This window comes from Papaver somniferum, chromosome 1, assembly GCF_003573695.1.
Source record: "Papaver somniferum cultivar HN1 chromosome 1, ASM357369v1, whole genome shotgun sequence".
NCBI classification, from domain to species: Eukaryota; Viridiplantae; Streptophyta; class Magnoliopsida; order Ranunculales; family Papaveraceae; genus Papaver; species Papaver somniferum.
The window spans coordinates 48,220,842-48,236,525 of NC_039358.1; the positions used below are offsets into that span (position 1 = coordinate 48,220,842).

Sequence of the window (15,684 nt, forward strand, 5' to 3'; positions counted from 1 at the left end):
CATAGTACATAAATGACGTACTCCTAAAAATCAATTTCCATTTGTTTCTATTGTATCTGCCACTTGATCTTATTTTGATTACACTTGCACATAACTAAATACTCTTTTTAGAAGCATTTCTTTAAGTTCTCGATAACATGTCCATTAGCCGATGGTGCATATGCATGTAATAATTGAGAAAGTAACTTGCCAATCCACCTTGCAAACAAGAAATTCTGAATACAATTTTCATCTTCATAAAAATAAAAATTGTGAATTACATGGATGTAAGCATCTCTGGTCTCTCTGCAGTATAACTATAGAGTATATAATTGGCAATTGTCGTATTTGGTGAGCTACGGAGATTACCTCCTTTGGCCCATAATTTAATAGAAAATCAGTGTATAAGCACTGCACTCCTGAGAAAATAAGTGTATAAATGATGTACTGTGATACTTCTCAGTGTATAATCGCCACACTCAATAAAAAATCACTGTATAAATGTTGTTCTGTTTTATTTCTCAAATATATTGGAGGAGCCAAAACAAATAGTTTATACAATCTGACTGAGGTTGCACTCTTAATTACTAATTTTTTCGGATTTGGCATTTCGTTCTTTGCTATTTGGGTAGCTGGTGTTAGGCGTTGTGGATTTGTAATCGCACTACGGATCTTTCATTTGCACTAGATGAATTCCAAAGTTTTACTTTGCATTGAGTGTTACTTCAATAACTTGTGTGGTTACCAGTAAGACTGATTTAACTTGTGTTCCAAATCTAGATTGTTTAATATTGCCATTTCGTTTGTATTGCAGGAACAAAAAGCTTTGGCATAAGTTGTTTAATATTCAATCATCTACTGATTTTGTCTTGTTTCGATTTGCAGTCGTTAATCATTGTCTTTTTTCTTCTAGGTACAGTACCGTGGTTAGTCGAGATAGTACTGGTAGTGTGCAGGTTTGGGACGGTGAACAAGAAATTCCTTTCCAGACACATTCTTTGCCACAAGGGTAATGTCAATGCTTTGGCACCTTCTCCTATTCATAATAAAGTATTTTTTTGTTGGTTCTGATGGTCAGGTAATGATTAACAATCAGCGATTAGTTCCAAACTAGCTGTAAATTTGCATGAAGGTGTAACGCATAGGTTGTTACTGAGGGTAGTTAAGTGTGCTGATGTATTCTTAATTTTTTTTAGCATTTTATGCAACTGGAAATCGAAAAGGGGATCAAGGGTGTGTTTCCCCTTGTATACCATGGTAATTTAATTTGCGGCACCACTGTTGATAGCTAACTAGCATGCTGATTGCAAGATTCCAACATATTGTCATCATTTTCTAGTGCAGACAGAATATACTCTTGTTTTGAGTACATATTTGCTGCACCAATTTTATAAATACATATTATGTGCCCCAATTAAACACAGATTCTTTACATTACGAATACACTGCTCATGAAGCCCATGCAGCTACAGTGGAATCTCTCAAGCTACTTCGCAGAGTAGTCATTAAACAGTACATATATGTTGTACTAACAATTGTGCCTCATTCAATTTCCTGGATTTTGAGTGGTGCCTCAGAATGATGAGGTCGCTACTGACAGTGTTGGTGTAGACTCGAAGAGGACAGGTTGAATTGGATCTGACATTTTAGATATTTCTTATGATGAGGCTGTTGGTGCTTTGGGAGGAAAAGGTTCAACGGAAGTGGAGCAGTAGGGAGTGTTTCGGCTAGCAGTGGCTCGTTGGGCGGTAGGGAAAGCTGGAAGGGTGATAGGGAAAGCTGGAAACTCGTGGCACTAAGCATATTCCACTAAGGTTTATTTTATGTTATGGGAGGCATGTCCAGATTACTGTGAGGATTCTTGAAAAAAGAGGATTCCAGTAAGTAATGTCAATGGTAAATTTTGTAACTTGGAGGAGGAAAGTGCGAATCTAGTTGTCCAAAAGTTTCTGTTATTTCTTTTTCTTTTTATGTTTTTGTTTTGCTTCTTGGTCTTGTTAAATGATTATTTTCTTATTTATTTGACATTCCTAAGTCAAATCAAATCAAAGCAGTATAAAAAATATGTACTGAAAAAGTTTCACTTAAGTTTTGCAGTGTCGTGCAATTGCTCTCGAATTTTCCTTGCAGTAAACAATATAAATCATAAATGTACCGAATAAGTGATGAATATATGAAAGTCACAAATTTTTTTAGTACAACGTATATGAACAGTTCACACTGTAAAAATCGACTGCATGTCAAAGTAAAGTAACTGACGAATTTATGAATAATAACAAATCAAACTAAGATTTTTTTTTCCAGTACATCATATATGTACCGCTGGACCAAACTTAAATTTTTTTTTTGCTGCTGAATCTTCAAAATCATCTTCTATCACTCCTCCTTTAGTTTTCTGTTGATTTTCTTCTTGTTGTCACCATTGTTGTGTAGATTTTCTTATTTATTGCTTGAAATTGAAAAGTTTAGGTCATCAATTCAATATATTTTTGTAATTTTTTTACTAAAAATCATGATTTTGATGATTTCAGTAGTGTTTGAAGATTTAATATGGGAAACCACTGATTTTCGATCTTGGATCTTCACTGCAATTACCAGCGAACAAAAGAGAAGAGAACGAGCAAAAGGAAGAAGAAGAAACCGAGAGAAACATTGTGTTTCTGGAGAGAGAACTAAATTTTTAGTCTTTTTGTTAGTACACGTACGAAAGACCAAGGGTAATGGGGTAATTGGACAATATTAAATTACTATGGACCTATACATAACTTGTTTTTCTGGAAGGACCCTACTATAACTATTTATTTGGGCCTATGACCAAATGGCAAATTTTCCTTCTCTATTCAGCCAAACACTTATTGAGGCCCATTTTAACACTCAGGCCTACTTCCTATGGGCGCAGTAGTAGTTGTATTCACCTTTCAACAGTCCGATCCTGTAGCGTATATCAGCGTCACAAGGACGCAAAATCGACGACTAAGATTACATAATTTCGATAACTACAATCAGAAAATGTGGAGACTCAAAACCTAAATAAATTTTGGCTCCAAGTTTTTGGGTTTGTCACTTTCCCTGTTCTCCCTCCCTCCCTCCACAATCTCTTTCAAAGAGAAGTTTCATTAGATTTCTTCTAAATTACAAAAATCGCAAACAAAAATCAACAGCAAATGGGTACTCATCTTTCTCTCAATCTCTTTTTCGTTTTCTTTATCGCATTTTTTAGGATTTTGTTAGCGTTATCATCTCTTAACTTCTAGGGTTTTACTGTATTCTCAGTTTTTTCTTAGATCTATGGTTTCTAGGTTTGGAATCTGTATGTTTTAATGGATCCCTTTATTTTACATTGCAGACAATTAGATTTGGATAGTTGAATATTAGGGTTTCTATTGATGATGTATAGGGTTTTTGGGGATAATATTTGTTGTTTAGATGTTTGAGGAAATACCTAAATGATGTTTTTTTAAATGTGAATGACATGGGAGTGTTTGGTGGTAAACGTTTCAGAGTTAAGCACCCGTTGAACTTCATTATTATATGGTGTGCCTTTACGGTAAAGGCCTGCTATTAGTTTTGTGAAAATATGTTGTATGGATAAGGTGGATTAGGGGGAAACATGTGGATATTTGGATGTCTGTATAATAAGCTTTAGGTGGAAACATGTGGATGTTTGGATGTGTGTATAATAAGTTTATGCCATTTTAGGTTTTTTGTTATGTTCTGAATGCATATAAATATCAAACTGTAAAAGCCTTTCTTGCACCTTTTAGGTTACCTGCAGTTTGGTATTCAATGGAGTACGATTAGTTTATTGCTCAGTTACGTTTTTGGTTCTGTCAGTCAGTACTGTAAGTTATTGCTCATATCTTTGCAGGCACCATGGAAACCGAGACCCAGAACGTTCAGCATCGCTCGTTTTCCATTAAATTGTGGCCACCTAGCCAAAGTACAAGGTTGACGCTTGTGGAACGCATGACCAAGAATTTGTCAACACCGTCTGTTTTCTCTAAGAAATATGGTCTCTTAAGCCAAGAGGAGGCTATGGAGAATTCTAAGCACATAGAAGACTCAGCTTTTGCTTCTGCAAATGAGCATTACGAGAGAGAGCCTGATGGTGATGGAAGCTCAGCAGTTCAACTTTACGCCAAGGAAGCCAGTAAGCTCATGCTGGAAGTTCTTAAAAGAGGCTCCAGAACCCAAAATGGTATAGAGGCCCATGTACCAGAGGATGTTCCTGCTCCGCGCGAAACGTTTTTTGACATATCTCGAGGTCGCCGTGCTTTTATTGATGCTGAGGAGGCCGAGGATCTGTTAAAGCCATTGTCAAAGCCTGGGAACTCATATGCTAAGATATGCTTCAGCAATAGAAGTTTTGGACTTGAGGCCGCTCATATTGCAGCACCCATCTTAGCATCTATTAAGGGACAGTTAACAGAAGTTGACCTATCAGATTTTATTGCAGGAAGGTCAGAAGATGAAGCCATTGAAGTAATGAATATATTCTCAAAGGCACTGGAAGGCTGTATATTGAGATCTCTGAACCTCTCAGACAATGCCTTGGGGGAGAAGGGTGTTAGGGCCTTTGATGCGCTTTTGAAATCCCAGAGTAATTTGGAAGAGCTATATTTGATGAATGATGGTATCTCCGAGGAAGCTGCACAGGCAGTATCTGAGCTAATTCCTTCTACAGAGAAGCTCAAGATCCTTCATTTCCATAACAATATGACAGGAGATGAGGGGGCTGTTTTTATTGCTAAGGTTGTAGAAGGATCTCCAGCATTGCTGGATTTCCGATGTTCTTCTACTAGGGTAGGTGAGGAAGGAGGTATTGCCCTCGTAGAGGCATTAGGGAAGTGTTCCAATCTGAAAAAGATTGATCTTAGGGACAACATGTTTGGTGTGGAAGCTGGTGTCGCTCTCAGTAAAGCTCTTTCTTCTCATGCTGGCCTTACTGAGATTTACTTGAGTTACTTAAATCTGGAAAACGAAGGAGCTATAGCTCTTGTGGATGCGCTCAAGGAGAATGCTCCATTGCTTGAAGTGTTGGATATGGCTGGAAATGAGATCACTCTAGAAGCTGCTCCCGCCTTAGCTGCTTGCATAGCAGCAAAAGAGTCCCTTACTAAACTAAATTTGTCAGAAAACGAACTAAAGGACGAAGGCACAATTCTGATTGCCAGGGCACTGGAAAACGGTCACAAGCAGTTGAAGGAAGTAGATCTGAGCACAAATGCCATGAGAAGGGCCGGGGCAAGAGTTTTGGCTCAGGCAGTAGTTAATAAGCCTGAATTTAAGTTGCTGACCATCAATGGCAACTACATATCGGATGAAGGCATTGATGAACTGAAGGAAATATTTAAGAAATCCCTTGACTTGCTTGGTCCCTTGGATGAGAATGATCCTGAAGGAGAAGATGATGACCAGGGGTCTAATGAGGATGAGGATGACAACGAGGACGGATTGGGTTCCCAACTGAAGAATCTCGAAGTCAGTGAAGATAATTAGGAGTATAAGATAAAAGGTGTGACTCTGTCTCTCTCTCTTTCTCTCACACACTCGCACAACAATGTGAATTGAACGAGTATTGACTCAGTTTGTTTTTGGTGCAGATACTGTTCGACCTCTTGTTCTGTCCTGGCTGATTCTACACAAATGGAGGCGGCGCTGCTGCTACAACAGAGGATGTTTAGTATTAGTATGTAGCTTAGCTTTCTTTAAACTTGTTTTGCCCAAGCACCACTGTAATCTCTATTTTTGGATGAACTCAGCAAATGTTAATTGCTCTGACTTTTTACATAGGAAGTTAGTAGTTGTTAGAAAATGTTTTAAATTAAACCTATGGATGATTTCATTTCAGGTATTAGTTCTCGTGCCTAATGTTATCATTCTGTATGAAATTTTCATCTTCGTTTTATACTCTTTATATTTTGTTGTCTCTTTCATGTTTAAAAATGGTAGAAGCCAGAAGCAGCTAGATAAGAAGAAAGGAAGGAGCTTGGTAAACGTGTTTTGATATGTTTTTATCTTAGACATTTTCACCTCCTTTGTTATAACAGCAATGTTAGGGAAACCGAAGCTGGGTCATGTTTGACAGAACACATGTCAAGGTGAACTTTCTGTGTCAAAAAGACTCGGTGCCTGAGGAATTTAAATGAACAGTCTCTTTTGCATGGCCGAATAGTTGTGTTGAATGGAGAACTATTTGTATCCAGTTTCCTGGAGGGGAAAGAAACGGAGCAAGAGGGATTATCATAGAAAAGTTTCCAGAGTGGCACAAGGGACTGCATCCAGTTTCCTGGAGGGGAAAACAAGAACACCTGCATGAACTGAACTATAGGTTTCATTGTTTATCCAGAAGGATCTGAACACTTTTTAAAGGCGTTTCCACCATTATCTTACAACAAGAACAGAGACAAAGAATAGATTGCCATTTCATTGTTGCAGACTTACAGTATTGACGATATGCCTTGATGACAACATAACTAATCACCATGAAACACAAACATATCTATGATATTTTTAAAAACAATTATCACCATATTGAACAATGAAGCAACTACATGGTAACAGCTGAAAAGGAAAACATTAAATCCCTTGTTCAACATGCCACCAGGAAAATCTCTAATTCAGCAACGACTATCACACATATGCAACAAGTTGCTAACAGGCAATTAGTCTTTCTCCTGAGCCCAGATCTTCACTGTACCATCATTCCCAAGTGCACCAGATGCAATCATGTTTTCAGTTGGGTGACAACTAACTGAGATAACAGTGTCCAAGTGACCTTCCAGTTTTTGAACTATTTGTTTGGTTTGAAGGTCCCACAAGTAGATACAGTTATCCTCCGAGCCGCTGACGATATACTTCCCATTTGTTATCGAAAATGCAGAAGATATGCAATATTTTGAATTCACATGACCGGTGTATGTTTTCAGAAATTTCCCAGTTGAAAAGTTCCATAGCCTCTGCAGAAAAGCACATCATGATAATTCAAATTAATACTTTAAAACCTCGGAAACCATAACGTTGTTCTATGTCATGTATAAACTGGGAAAAACAACAAATGAATGGATGCACCTAGTCATTTACAAAGTACTAATGCCGGCGCCAAAAACATGTGAACACAGAAGAAGAAACATCAAACAGGAAGCCAAGAATGTAACAACGCTTTTCATTTTGAAATATAACAAAGCTATATAAGATGAAATGAAAGTTATATAATATGAGATGTGACTGATGTGCATGGATTTCCCGATAAAGCTTAACTAGTCAACATCTGGAAAGTCCTTTCCACTGAGTCGTAACTATATTGAATTCACTTATCGAAATAGTTGTTGCCTTGTTGCCATTGATCAAGTGAAACATGAAACGATGCTGAAGCAAAATAAAGAGAATCTAATTCTTTGTTCGTGTAACACCTTATGATCCTAATGGAACAACATTCAGCCTTGGTTCTTTTTTTTTGGAACACTTGTGATCCTAATGAAACATCATAAATCAAGTCTCAGTAGATTCAGCAATAACTAATGGAATTATTCTTTCACGGAACACCTTATGATACTAATGGAACATCATAAATCAATAGCTAATGGAAAAGGTCAAAAATCAGCCTTAAAGTTAATCCGCTTCTGTTGGTATTAAGATTCTAATGCTCTCGAGCAACAATGATATTGCCTTAGCGTGGTGCTTGATTGTGGTCTGAATGTGAAATCTAGGGTTAAAATTTCAATCCACAACCTGCTCATGAACATTCTAGATAAGACATGCTTTGGTCATAGTTAAGCTCAACTATTCATCCACATACTCAATTTTGTCTGAAAATTCATTCTTCAGGTATCAAATTTTGTTAGACAATCTCATATGTTCACAGGACAAAGAAAGGAAATTAACAAAACCACATAGATGAACATACGCACAAAGCCACAAACATGTCTTAGAAACTGACCGACTTACTTGCATCACCCTTTTGATCAAATCCTAGATTTTCTATACCAAAAGGCCCAAAAGTATTTTCAAGGTATCTAAGTTCTTCAGTTCTAAAAAATCTAGCTAGTAACTCAATGCAAAAGCAAACAACTCAAAGTGCAAATTACTATACCAAATAGAGATACTTCAATGCATAAATCGCCAAAGAATTGCAGGACTCACCAGTGTATTATCCAGAGTTCCAGCAAGAACAAACTTGCCATTAGGAGAAAACTTCACATAGGAAACGGGTGGATTCTCATCATCAATAAGAGTCTTCATACAGTGACCCGTCGAAGCATCCCATATCCTACACAACCCATCATAACTGCTAGACACAATCAAAGACCCATCACGATTAAAGTTAACTGCTGTAACAGGATCAGAATGTGCAGGAAGTACTTTTAAACACTTTCCTGTTTTTACATCCCAAACCCTAACCGTCTCATCAAACGAACCAGAAACAATCATATTAGACTGAGGATTAAAATTCACACAGAAAACGTAATTCGTATGGCCATGTAAAGTCTTCAGAAGTGAACCAGTTTGAACATCCCATATCCTCACAGTTTTATCATCAGAACCAGTACATATGTAATGAGAATCCGAAGAGAATGCAAAATCAGATATTCCTTGCTCATGTCCCTCAAATTCTCTGATGAGTGAAAAATCTGTTGTGGACCAAAGACGAATAGTCTTGTCTGCAGATGAACTTCCTAATAGCTTCCCATCTTGTGAGAACTTTACACTGGAGATAGCACGTTTATGTCCGCTTAAAGATTGCACAAGTTTGTAGGGTTTCATGGTGGCTTCAGCTGATTCTGAAGCCATTGATGTAGATTTTTGGTGCTCAGCGTAGCTTTCTCTAACGCTCCAGAATTCACAACAAAATTATGTTTGATACCTGCAAATTGCTCAAAATTATTCACACAATTCACAACAAAAGCATTTAACAATATAGAAATCTGAACCCATTGAAATTGACACCCAATAATACATGAAAAAGGATGAAATCTGAGCAAACATTGTGTTGAAATTAGGGTTTAAGAACCCCCTATTTGAAGTAAAAAGAGGGTTAGGGTTTAAGAACTTACCTCAGATTTAGATGAGGAGAATACTTGGACGGAGTGGAAATGATGGTAGATTGAGATGCGGTAGGGGCGTGCAGGAATGAATGATCTGAACTCTCCTCTTCTAGGACGCAAGAAGAGATTTGGAGTGGGGTTTTGCCGTTAAACGGCACGAATAGTCGCTCTGGGGAAAACTGAAGGTCGACAAAAAGGAAAGATTCCAGAAGAGGAGGTTGCCTTGTATAAATTCCAAAAATAATTACGAATTTGTTTTCGTGTTTTAAACCCAATAATTATTGTGGTAATTGAATATAGTGAGAATTATATAAATGCCCTCAATTTTGACGGGATGTACAAATATCCTTATGAGACAATAAAAATATCCCTCTCCAATTATAGGTCCATCAGGGATCCATCAGTATTTTTTTTCTTTCCACATTTATCCTTCCTCTTTTAATCTTCGATTCCATCTCCATCAACTTCTCCATCACCGTCTGTATTCAGAGAGAAAAAAAGATCGAAGTTCTACACCACCGTCTCCATCGCTACCACCACCATCTCTGTCGTCATCACAACCAACACCAGTGCCACCGCCACCGCCACCGCCATCACCATCATTACCACCTACCACCACTACGGATGAAGAATATAGTGGAAAATCAATAACACAAAATTGATTTCAGATTTGGAAAATATATTTCATCCATCGCCACCACCGTTTCAGTATGATATCAATAAGAAAAATCTACCTGAAGAATCATTCTAGTTTCAGATCTGTTTATGATTTTGATATCGATTCAACCAGTCTCAATCTAATCTTCGATAATATCTATTTGAATTTTTCAAATCTTCATCGGTAATTGGTTTCAGTTGGTTTGTTTGATTTGGTTTTGATAATTATTTTGCTTGTTAGCGATTTTATTATATTCTGAAAATTCATCTTTGATTTGGTTTTGATAATGATTTTGCTTGTTAGTGGAATTGATTATTAGGGTTATACTTGAATTTTCTGATTGCAGTTACAAATCAAAGAAATTGATGTTACTGTTGGTATTGCAGGTGAGCTGAATTTGAGGTTATGGTGTTGGAGGTTGAGCTGTGAACTCATGGTGGGTGATGGATGTGATGTTACCATTGTTCTGAAGTTGTTCTGAGTTTGACTGAAGGAGTTGGTAGTTTTGGAAGAAGGAGGTATTATTGTTGATGTCTGAAAGAGAAGGGAGTGGTGTTTGCTTGGTGTTGGTTGATTTTCAGATGAGTTGAGCTTGGAGGTTGTTGGTTATTACAGGTATGGTTCTTCAGTATTAACTTCCATGGTGGAAAGATCTCTGGACTTCAGTTTTTATGGGATCAATTACTGTTGTTGATCCCCATAAACGGGATCAACTATTGTTGTTGATGCCATTTTTTATGGATCAACTACTGTTGTTGATTCCATTATGGGATCAACTCTTGTTGTTGACAACATTTTCTATGGAATCAACTACTGACTCCTATTGTTGACAACATTTTCTTTTGGAATTGTATAGTCATGTTTATAGTTAAATCATGTTTGTTAAAAAAAAATTAGCTTGATTTCTTGTTGGTTTGCGTTTGTGTATTATTGTTTGACTGATTGTAATGGTTGTGTCTTTGGATTTTATAGATGTAAAGTTCTTCTAATGTTGAATTTGTGGTGCAATGGTAGCATGACTGACTCGACGTCAGATGATGCGTGTTCGACTCACGCCAAGTTCACTCATTCCTATATATCATTTCGTTTTTTTGTATCATAGATGGTTGTTGCAGAAATTTTTGTTACTCTTGTGTTTCTTAAGGATATGTCAGTTTGCAGGTTTATTGGTTTTTACAGTAGACAGACTCGTATACATGTTGTCAACTCTAACTGTTGATCCCATTTTTTGTGAATCAACTTTCATTGTTGATCCTACTTAATGGTATCAACTTCAATTGTTGATCCAACTTAAAGGGATCAACTTTGGTTATTGACACTATAATCTGGAAACATTGTTCCTGAGTTCTACGTTTTGTATCAACTTCGGTTGTTGATTCCATTCACTGGGATCAACTTCGATTGTTGATGCAAAAAAAAACACTGAATATTAATTAGTAAAGTTATTTTTGAACTTTTGATTTTTTGGATCAACTTCAGTTGTTGACACCTAATTTTGATGGCGGCGGTGGCGGCGGCGGCAGCAGCAGTAGTGACAGCATCAACAATGATGGTGGTGGCGGCGGAATATTAATGGCGATGGTGGAATATTAGTGGTGGTGGTGGCGGCGGTGCTTGTGGTGGTGGTGGCGGTGCTGCTGGTGGTGGTGAAATGGTGGTGGATGTGAAGTAGTAGAAAAAGGAATTTGTTAAGGGATAAGGTTTTTAAATGTAAAATAATATTATAAGTGAGGGTATTAAGGTAATCAATATTTTAATGGATAAGGTTTTTAAATGATAGGGGTATTTTTTATTGTTGTATAAGGGTATATTTATTGGGTGTCAAAACTAAGGGTATTTAATTAATATACCCTTGATTATATATCCCCAGTTTTGATGAGTTTCACAATTATCCTTATCACACAATAAATATATCCGTCTCCATCTATAAGCCCATCAAGGGTCCACTAACGTTTTTTCTTCTTTCCATATTTACCCTCCCTCGTTTAGATCGAATCATAGTTTTATTCTTCTTCTTTCTCTCCTTCTTTTTCAACCTCTGTAACTACCATCACCACCAACTCCCCCGTCGCCGCCACCAACACGTCCTCCAATATAATCAGTTGATCTATCACTATGTTTATGTTTGATTTTCAAAACATGTGATGAAGGCCGGGGTTTAAATTATCCCCCATATTGTTATGTTGTTGTTGGAAGGTCGGGGTTCTGCTGTTGGTTCGATGGGGTTTAGGTTGATTAAGGTGCTAATGATCATGGGTATGTGTTGTAATTGAATTACAGTGAGAGGAATTCGATATTTGGAGCCAACAAAGTTGCACAGATATGTTTGAATCCATATTTGGGATGAATTTGAGTTGTTGATACTCATGGGGTATGTTAATGGCTTGATTTTGAGATGAAGATGCTATGAAGATGAGAAAATCAGGGAGAAAAATTAAATTCGGGTTTGAATGATTTCACGGAAGAAATGGGTTTCAATTGTAAAGAAGGAAGAAGATATTAGATGGGAATTCAGTGGACTTGGTGTTGAGATGTTGTTGGTCTTAGAGGTTATTGAGCGGAATAAGAAGAACAGCTAGTTGCTGCCATGAATTAAACGGGTTTTTGGTTTGAACTGAGAGTAGAGATGGGGTGACTGAAATGGTGAGATTGAGCCGAAACACTTGAATGAGTCAGGCACAATTACAGATAGAGCATTTGTTGCAGGTGCAGGTAATGGAAATGCAATGGTGGTGATCAACAGCTGCAGTTTGGTGAAGAATACAGGAAATGTATGATGTTGCAGTCTTGTTATGGCTTGAAAACTAGAAGATTGCAGATGGGTTTGGTCTAAACTTGTTGTTGTTGCTTTAAGCTGCAAGTTACAAGAAGAGGTGCAACTAAATGGAAGCTGCAGATGGAGTTGTTTTCCAGGGAAATAGTGGAGTGATATGAGTCAGTGATGAATGGAATAGCGGGCATGGGTGTATAAGGAAATGGATTACAGCTGCAGTTTGTTACTTGCAGCTTATGAATGAAGTTGCAGTTGGAGGTGGAATTGATAATGAAGCTCGTGGAGGATAGGTGTTGCTATTGGTGGATGAATTGTTGCAGTTGGAGGTGGAACATCCATCACTAGATTTACCAGTTTTAGGAACATATAAGGATAGGTGCTGCTATTGGTGGAGGAATTGTTGTTGTTTATATGTTTTTGTGGGATCAATTGTTGTTGTTGACCCAATTTTTATGTATCAACTACGGTTGTTGATCCATTTATGGGATCAACTCCTGTTGTTGACCCAATTTTTTATGGGATCAACTACCGCTGTTGATCCCGTTTATTGGATCAATCCCTGTTGTTGACCCAATTTTTATGGGATCAACTAATGTTGTTGATCCTTTCAACTCCTATAGTTGACAACATTTCCTTGGATAAGTATAATCATGCTTGTAGTTTAAATCATGATGTAATTTTCTTCCAATGTTGAACTTGTGGTGCAATGGTAGCATGACTGACTCCATGTCAGATGATGAGTGTTCGACTCACGCCAATTTCACTCCATTTACATGGATCAACTTTCATTGTTGATCCAATTTAGTAGATCAACTACCATTGTTGATCCCCTTAATTGGATCAACTTCTATTGTTGATCCTTTTTTTTTGATCAACTACCGTTGTTGATCCCCTAAATTGGATCAACTTCTACTATTGGTTCTATTTTTATTTGGATCAACTACTGTTGTTGATACAAAAATATATGAACCATTGGTGGCGGCGACGACGGTAGAGGCGGCGGCGGATTAGTGGTGGTGGTGGCGACAGACTAGTGGTGGTGGAGGACTGTTGGTGGTGTAATGATGGTGGTGAAGGAGTGGTGGTGGAATGGTAGTTGAATGTTTGTGATTGTGGTGCTAGTGGTGGTGGTGAAGTGGTAGAGGAAGAAATTTGTTGCATTTTGAAATAAAGAAAAATATTATATGGGTGAGGGTATTAAGGTAATCTAATTTTAAATAGATAAGGTTATTAAAAAGCGGGGACATATTTATTGTTGTATAAGGATATATTTATTGGGTGTCAAAAGTAGGGACATATAAATAATGTACCCGTTTTTTCTTAGTACTTTCCTATATAAACATATTAGCATCAAAATATCAAATGTCTAATTTTTCTTATCATGTCCAAATAATAAAATAGATATATCTCACTCCACGATAGTCGTTCATCTCCGTATATATTGTTTTTTAGGATTATTGTGTCATACTTTTTATTGCAGATTCTTAATATCATGCTTTTATGCACGTTTAGGATTCAATGATATGGTTATATTGACATAATTTTGACATGGTTTTGTCATTTTTTCTACAAAACCCAAGCGACAATGTATTTGAAGTTAATTTTTCGGTGACATGTTCCTCTAATGTAGCTCTATATTCATACCATAAATGAGAGCATTGTGAGGCGTATAAGGCTACCATCTACCATTTTGAATATCAACCGTCGAAGATAAACGATTGAAATTAAAATTTGTGGATGGTGAAGTTTTGTATATCGGAATAATCTCATTTTTTGGCAGGAATGTTTAGCTAAGTGGAACTTGTCATAACAAAACTAGCTTCAAACTTGTTGTCGCTTGGATTTTGTAGAAAAAATAGCGAAACCATATCATGATTATGTCAATATAACCATGTCATTGGATCTCACCCCTTTTTAATATTATTGTTTTTTAGGATTATTGGTTTTTATGTTGCACACTTTACTATCAGGAGAACCTTTTAAATCTCTCTTGAATTATTGAGAATTTGAGGGCCAATTTAGATGCATAATAACCTTTTAAACCTTGATGGTTCTAACTAGAACAAGGTGGGCAATTTTACATGTTTTGTTGTTCATGCATCTATATTTGAAGGTTTTAAGACAATGTGAAAGCTTCCCACCTTGTGAAATGGAGTTTAGTGTGTGCAGCAAAGACTAGAGGAGGTTTAGGAATTCTAAATCTCAAGAAGATGAACTCTGTTGGCCAAATGGTACTTGAGGTGGAGTGTTGAAAGGACACAGTTATGGCATAGAATTATTGTAGAAAATCATGGACACCAAAGAAAGTTACATCTGCGCACGGGGTATCCTGCTGAGAACTGTTATGGATAATGGGTACACTAATCATGGCTAATGTAACCATCTCCATACATTCAGGTGTGCATGTCTCCTTTTGGCATGACAAATGGATAGGTAACTCAATATTAGCAGATGAGTTTACTTTTGTTAAGTAAGTTAGATAGACTCTCGACTGAGAGTATTGCACAACATGTAATTGCAAATGGTTCCTGGCAGTTCGATTTCAGACGTGTTCTTTTCAATTTAGAAGCTAATCAGCTTGCAGCTCTTCTATAAATCGTTGGCACGAACCCTCCAAAACTTGACTCTTTACCAGACACGAGAAGGTGGCTGTTAACTTCTACAGGCACATTTACGGTCAAATCTTTATATGGATACATGACTACTACAGATGGAGTGGATGGATTTCCATGGTCTTTTATTTGGTAACCAGGATTCCCACCAAAGATAAATTTCTTGGTTTGGTGTGTTGTCATGGAAAGCTCAATACACTTGATATGCTGCAGCGTAAAGGTATGGATGTTTACAGTTCATGTATGTTATGTTGGGATAGTCCAGAGTCTCAAAATCACATTTAAGTGCATTTTAAGATTGCTAGGAAATTGTGGTATGCTTTAACACCTTAAAAGAATTGGGCATGGAATTTTCGAGATACAATATTATCTTTATCACATATCCGGCCAAACAATCATCTAACACAATCGGAAAAAGTTGGTTGGGGTCTTATTCCTGCCGCAATAATTTGTATAATCTGGAGGGAAAGAAATTGCAGAAAATTTGAAGACTTACAAGTCTGATACAGAGCTTTGTGATAATGAAAAATCTCTAGTGCTCACTTGGGATTCGGATGTAGGCAACAGAGTTCACATGATCTTCTCACAAACTGTGTGTACTTGGGAGTTTGTTTTTCT

At 37.2% G+C, this 15,684-nt stretch overlaps 2 protein-coding genes across 2 annotated transcripts; one reads left to right on the forward strand and one right to left on the reverse strand.

Moving 5' to 3' along the window:
• The first annotated feature begins 2,953 nt into the window (after positions 1-2,953).
• LOC113285634 (RAN GTPase-activating protein 2-like) lies at positions 2,954-5,896 on the forward strand. The gene is made up of 3 exons (XM_026534445.1): positions 2,954-3,147; positions 3,848-5,494; positions 5,583-5,896. Exons 1-2 carry the CDS (start codon positions 3,144-3,146, stop codon positions 5,476-5,478), a joined length of 1,635 nt encoding a protein of 544 aa, XP_026390230.1. The 5' UTR covers positions 2,954-3,143; the 3' UTR covers positions 5,479-5,494; positions 5,583-5,896.
• Positions 5,897-6,297: 401 nt separating this feature from the next.
• On the reverse strand, positions 6,298-9,256 carry LOC113285642 (COMPASS-like H3K4 histone methylase component WDR5A). Its single transcript, XM_026534454.1, has 3 exons — positions 9,033-9,256; positions 8,122-8,842; positions 6,298-6,938 (listed from the first exon to the last, which is right to left on the reverse strand). The coding sequence occupies exons 2-3, from the start codon at positions 8,767-8,769 to the stop codon at positions 6,645-6,647; spliced, it is 942 nt and encodes a 313-aa protein (XP_026390239.1). The 5' UTR covers positions 8,770-8,842; positions 9,033-9,256; the 3' UTR covers positions 6,298-6,644.
• Between the last annotated feature and the right edge of the window lie 6,428 nt (positions 9,257-15,684).

Excerpts from the sequence above, each read along its gene's own strand:
- LOC113285642 (XM_026534454.1), bottom strand. The coding sequence starts at position 8,769 with ATGGCTTCAGAATCAGCTGAAGCCACCATGAAACCCTACAAACTTGTG. Across the intron at positions 6,939-8,121 it reads GAACTCTGGATAATACACTG|AGGCTATGGAACTTTTCAAC; the intron begins GTGAGTCCTGCA and ends GCTTTTCTGCAG.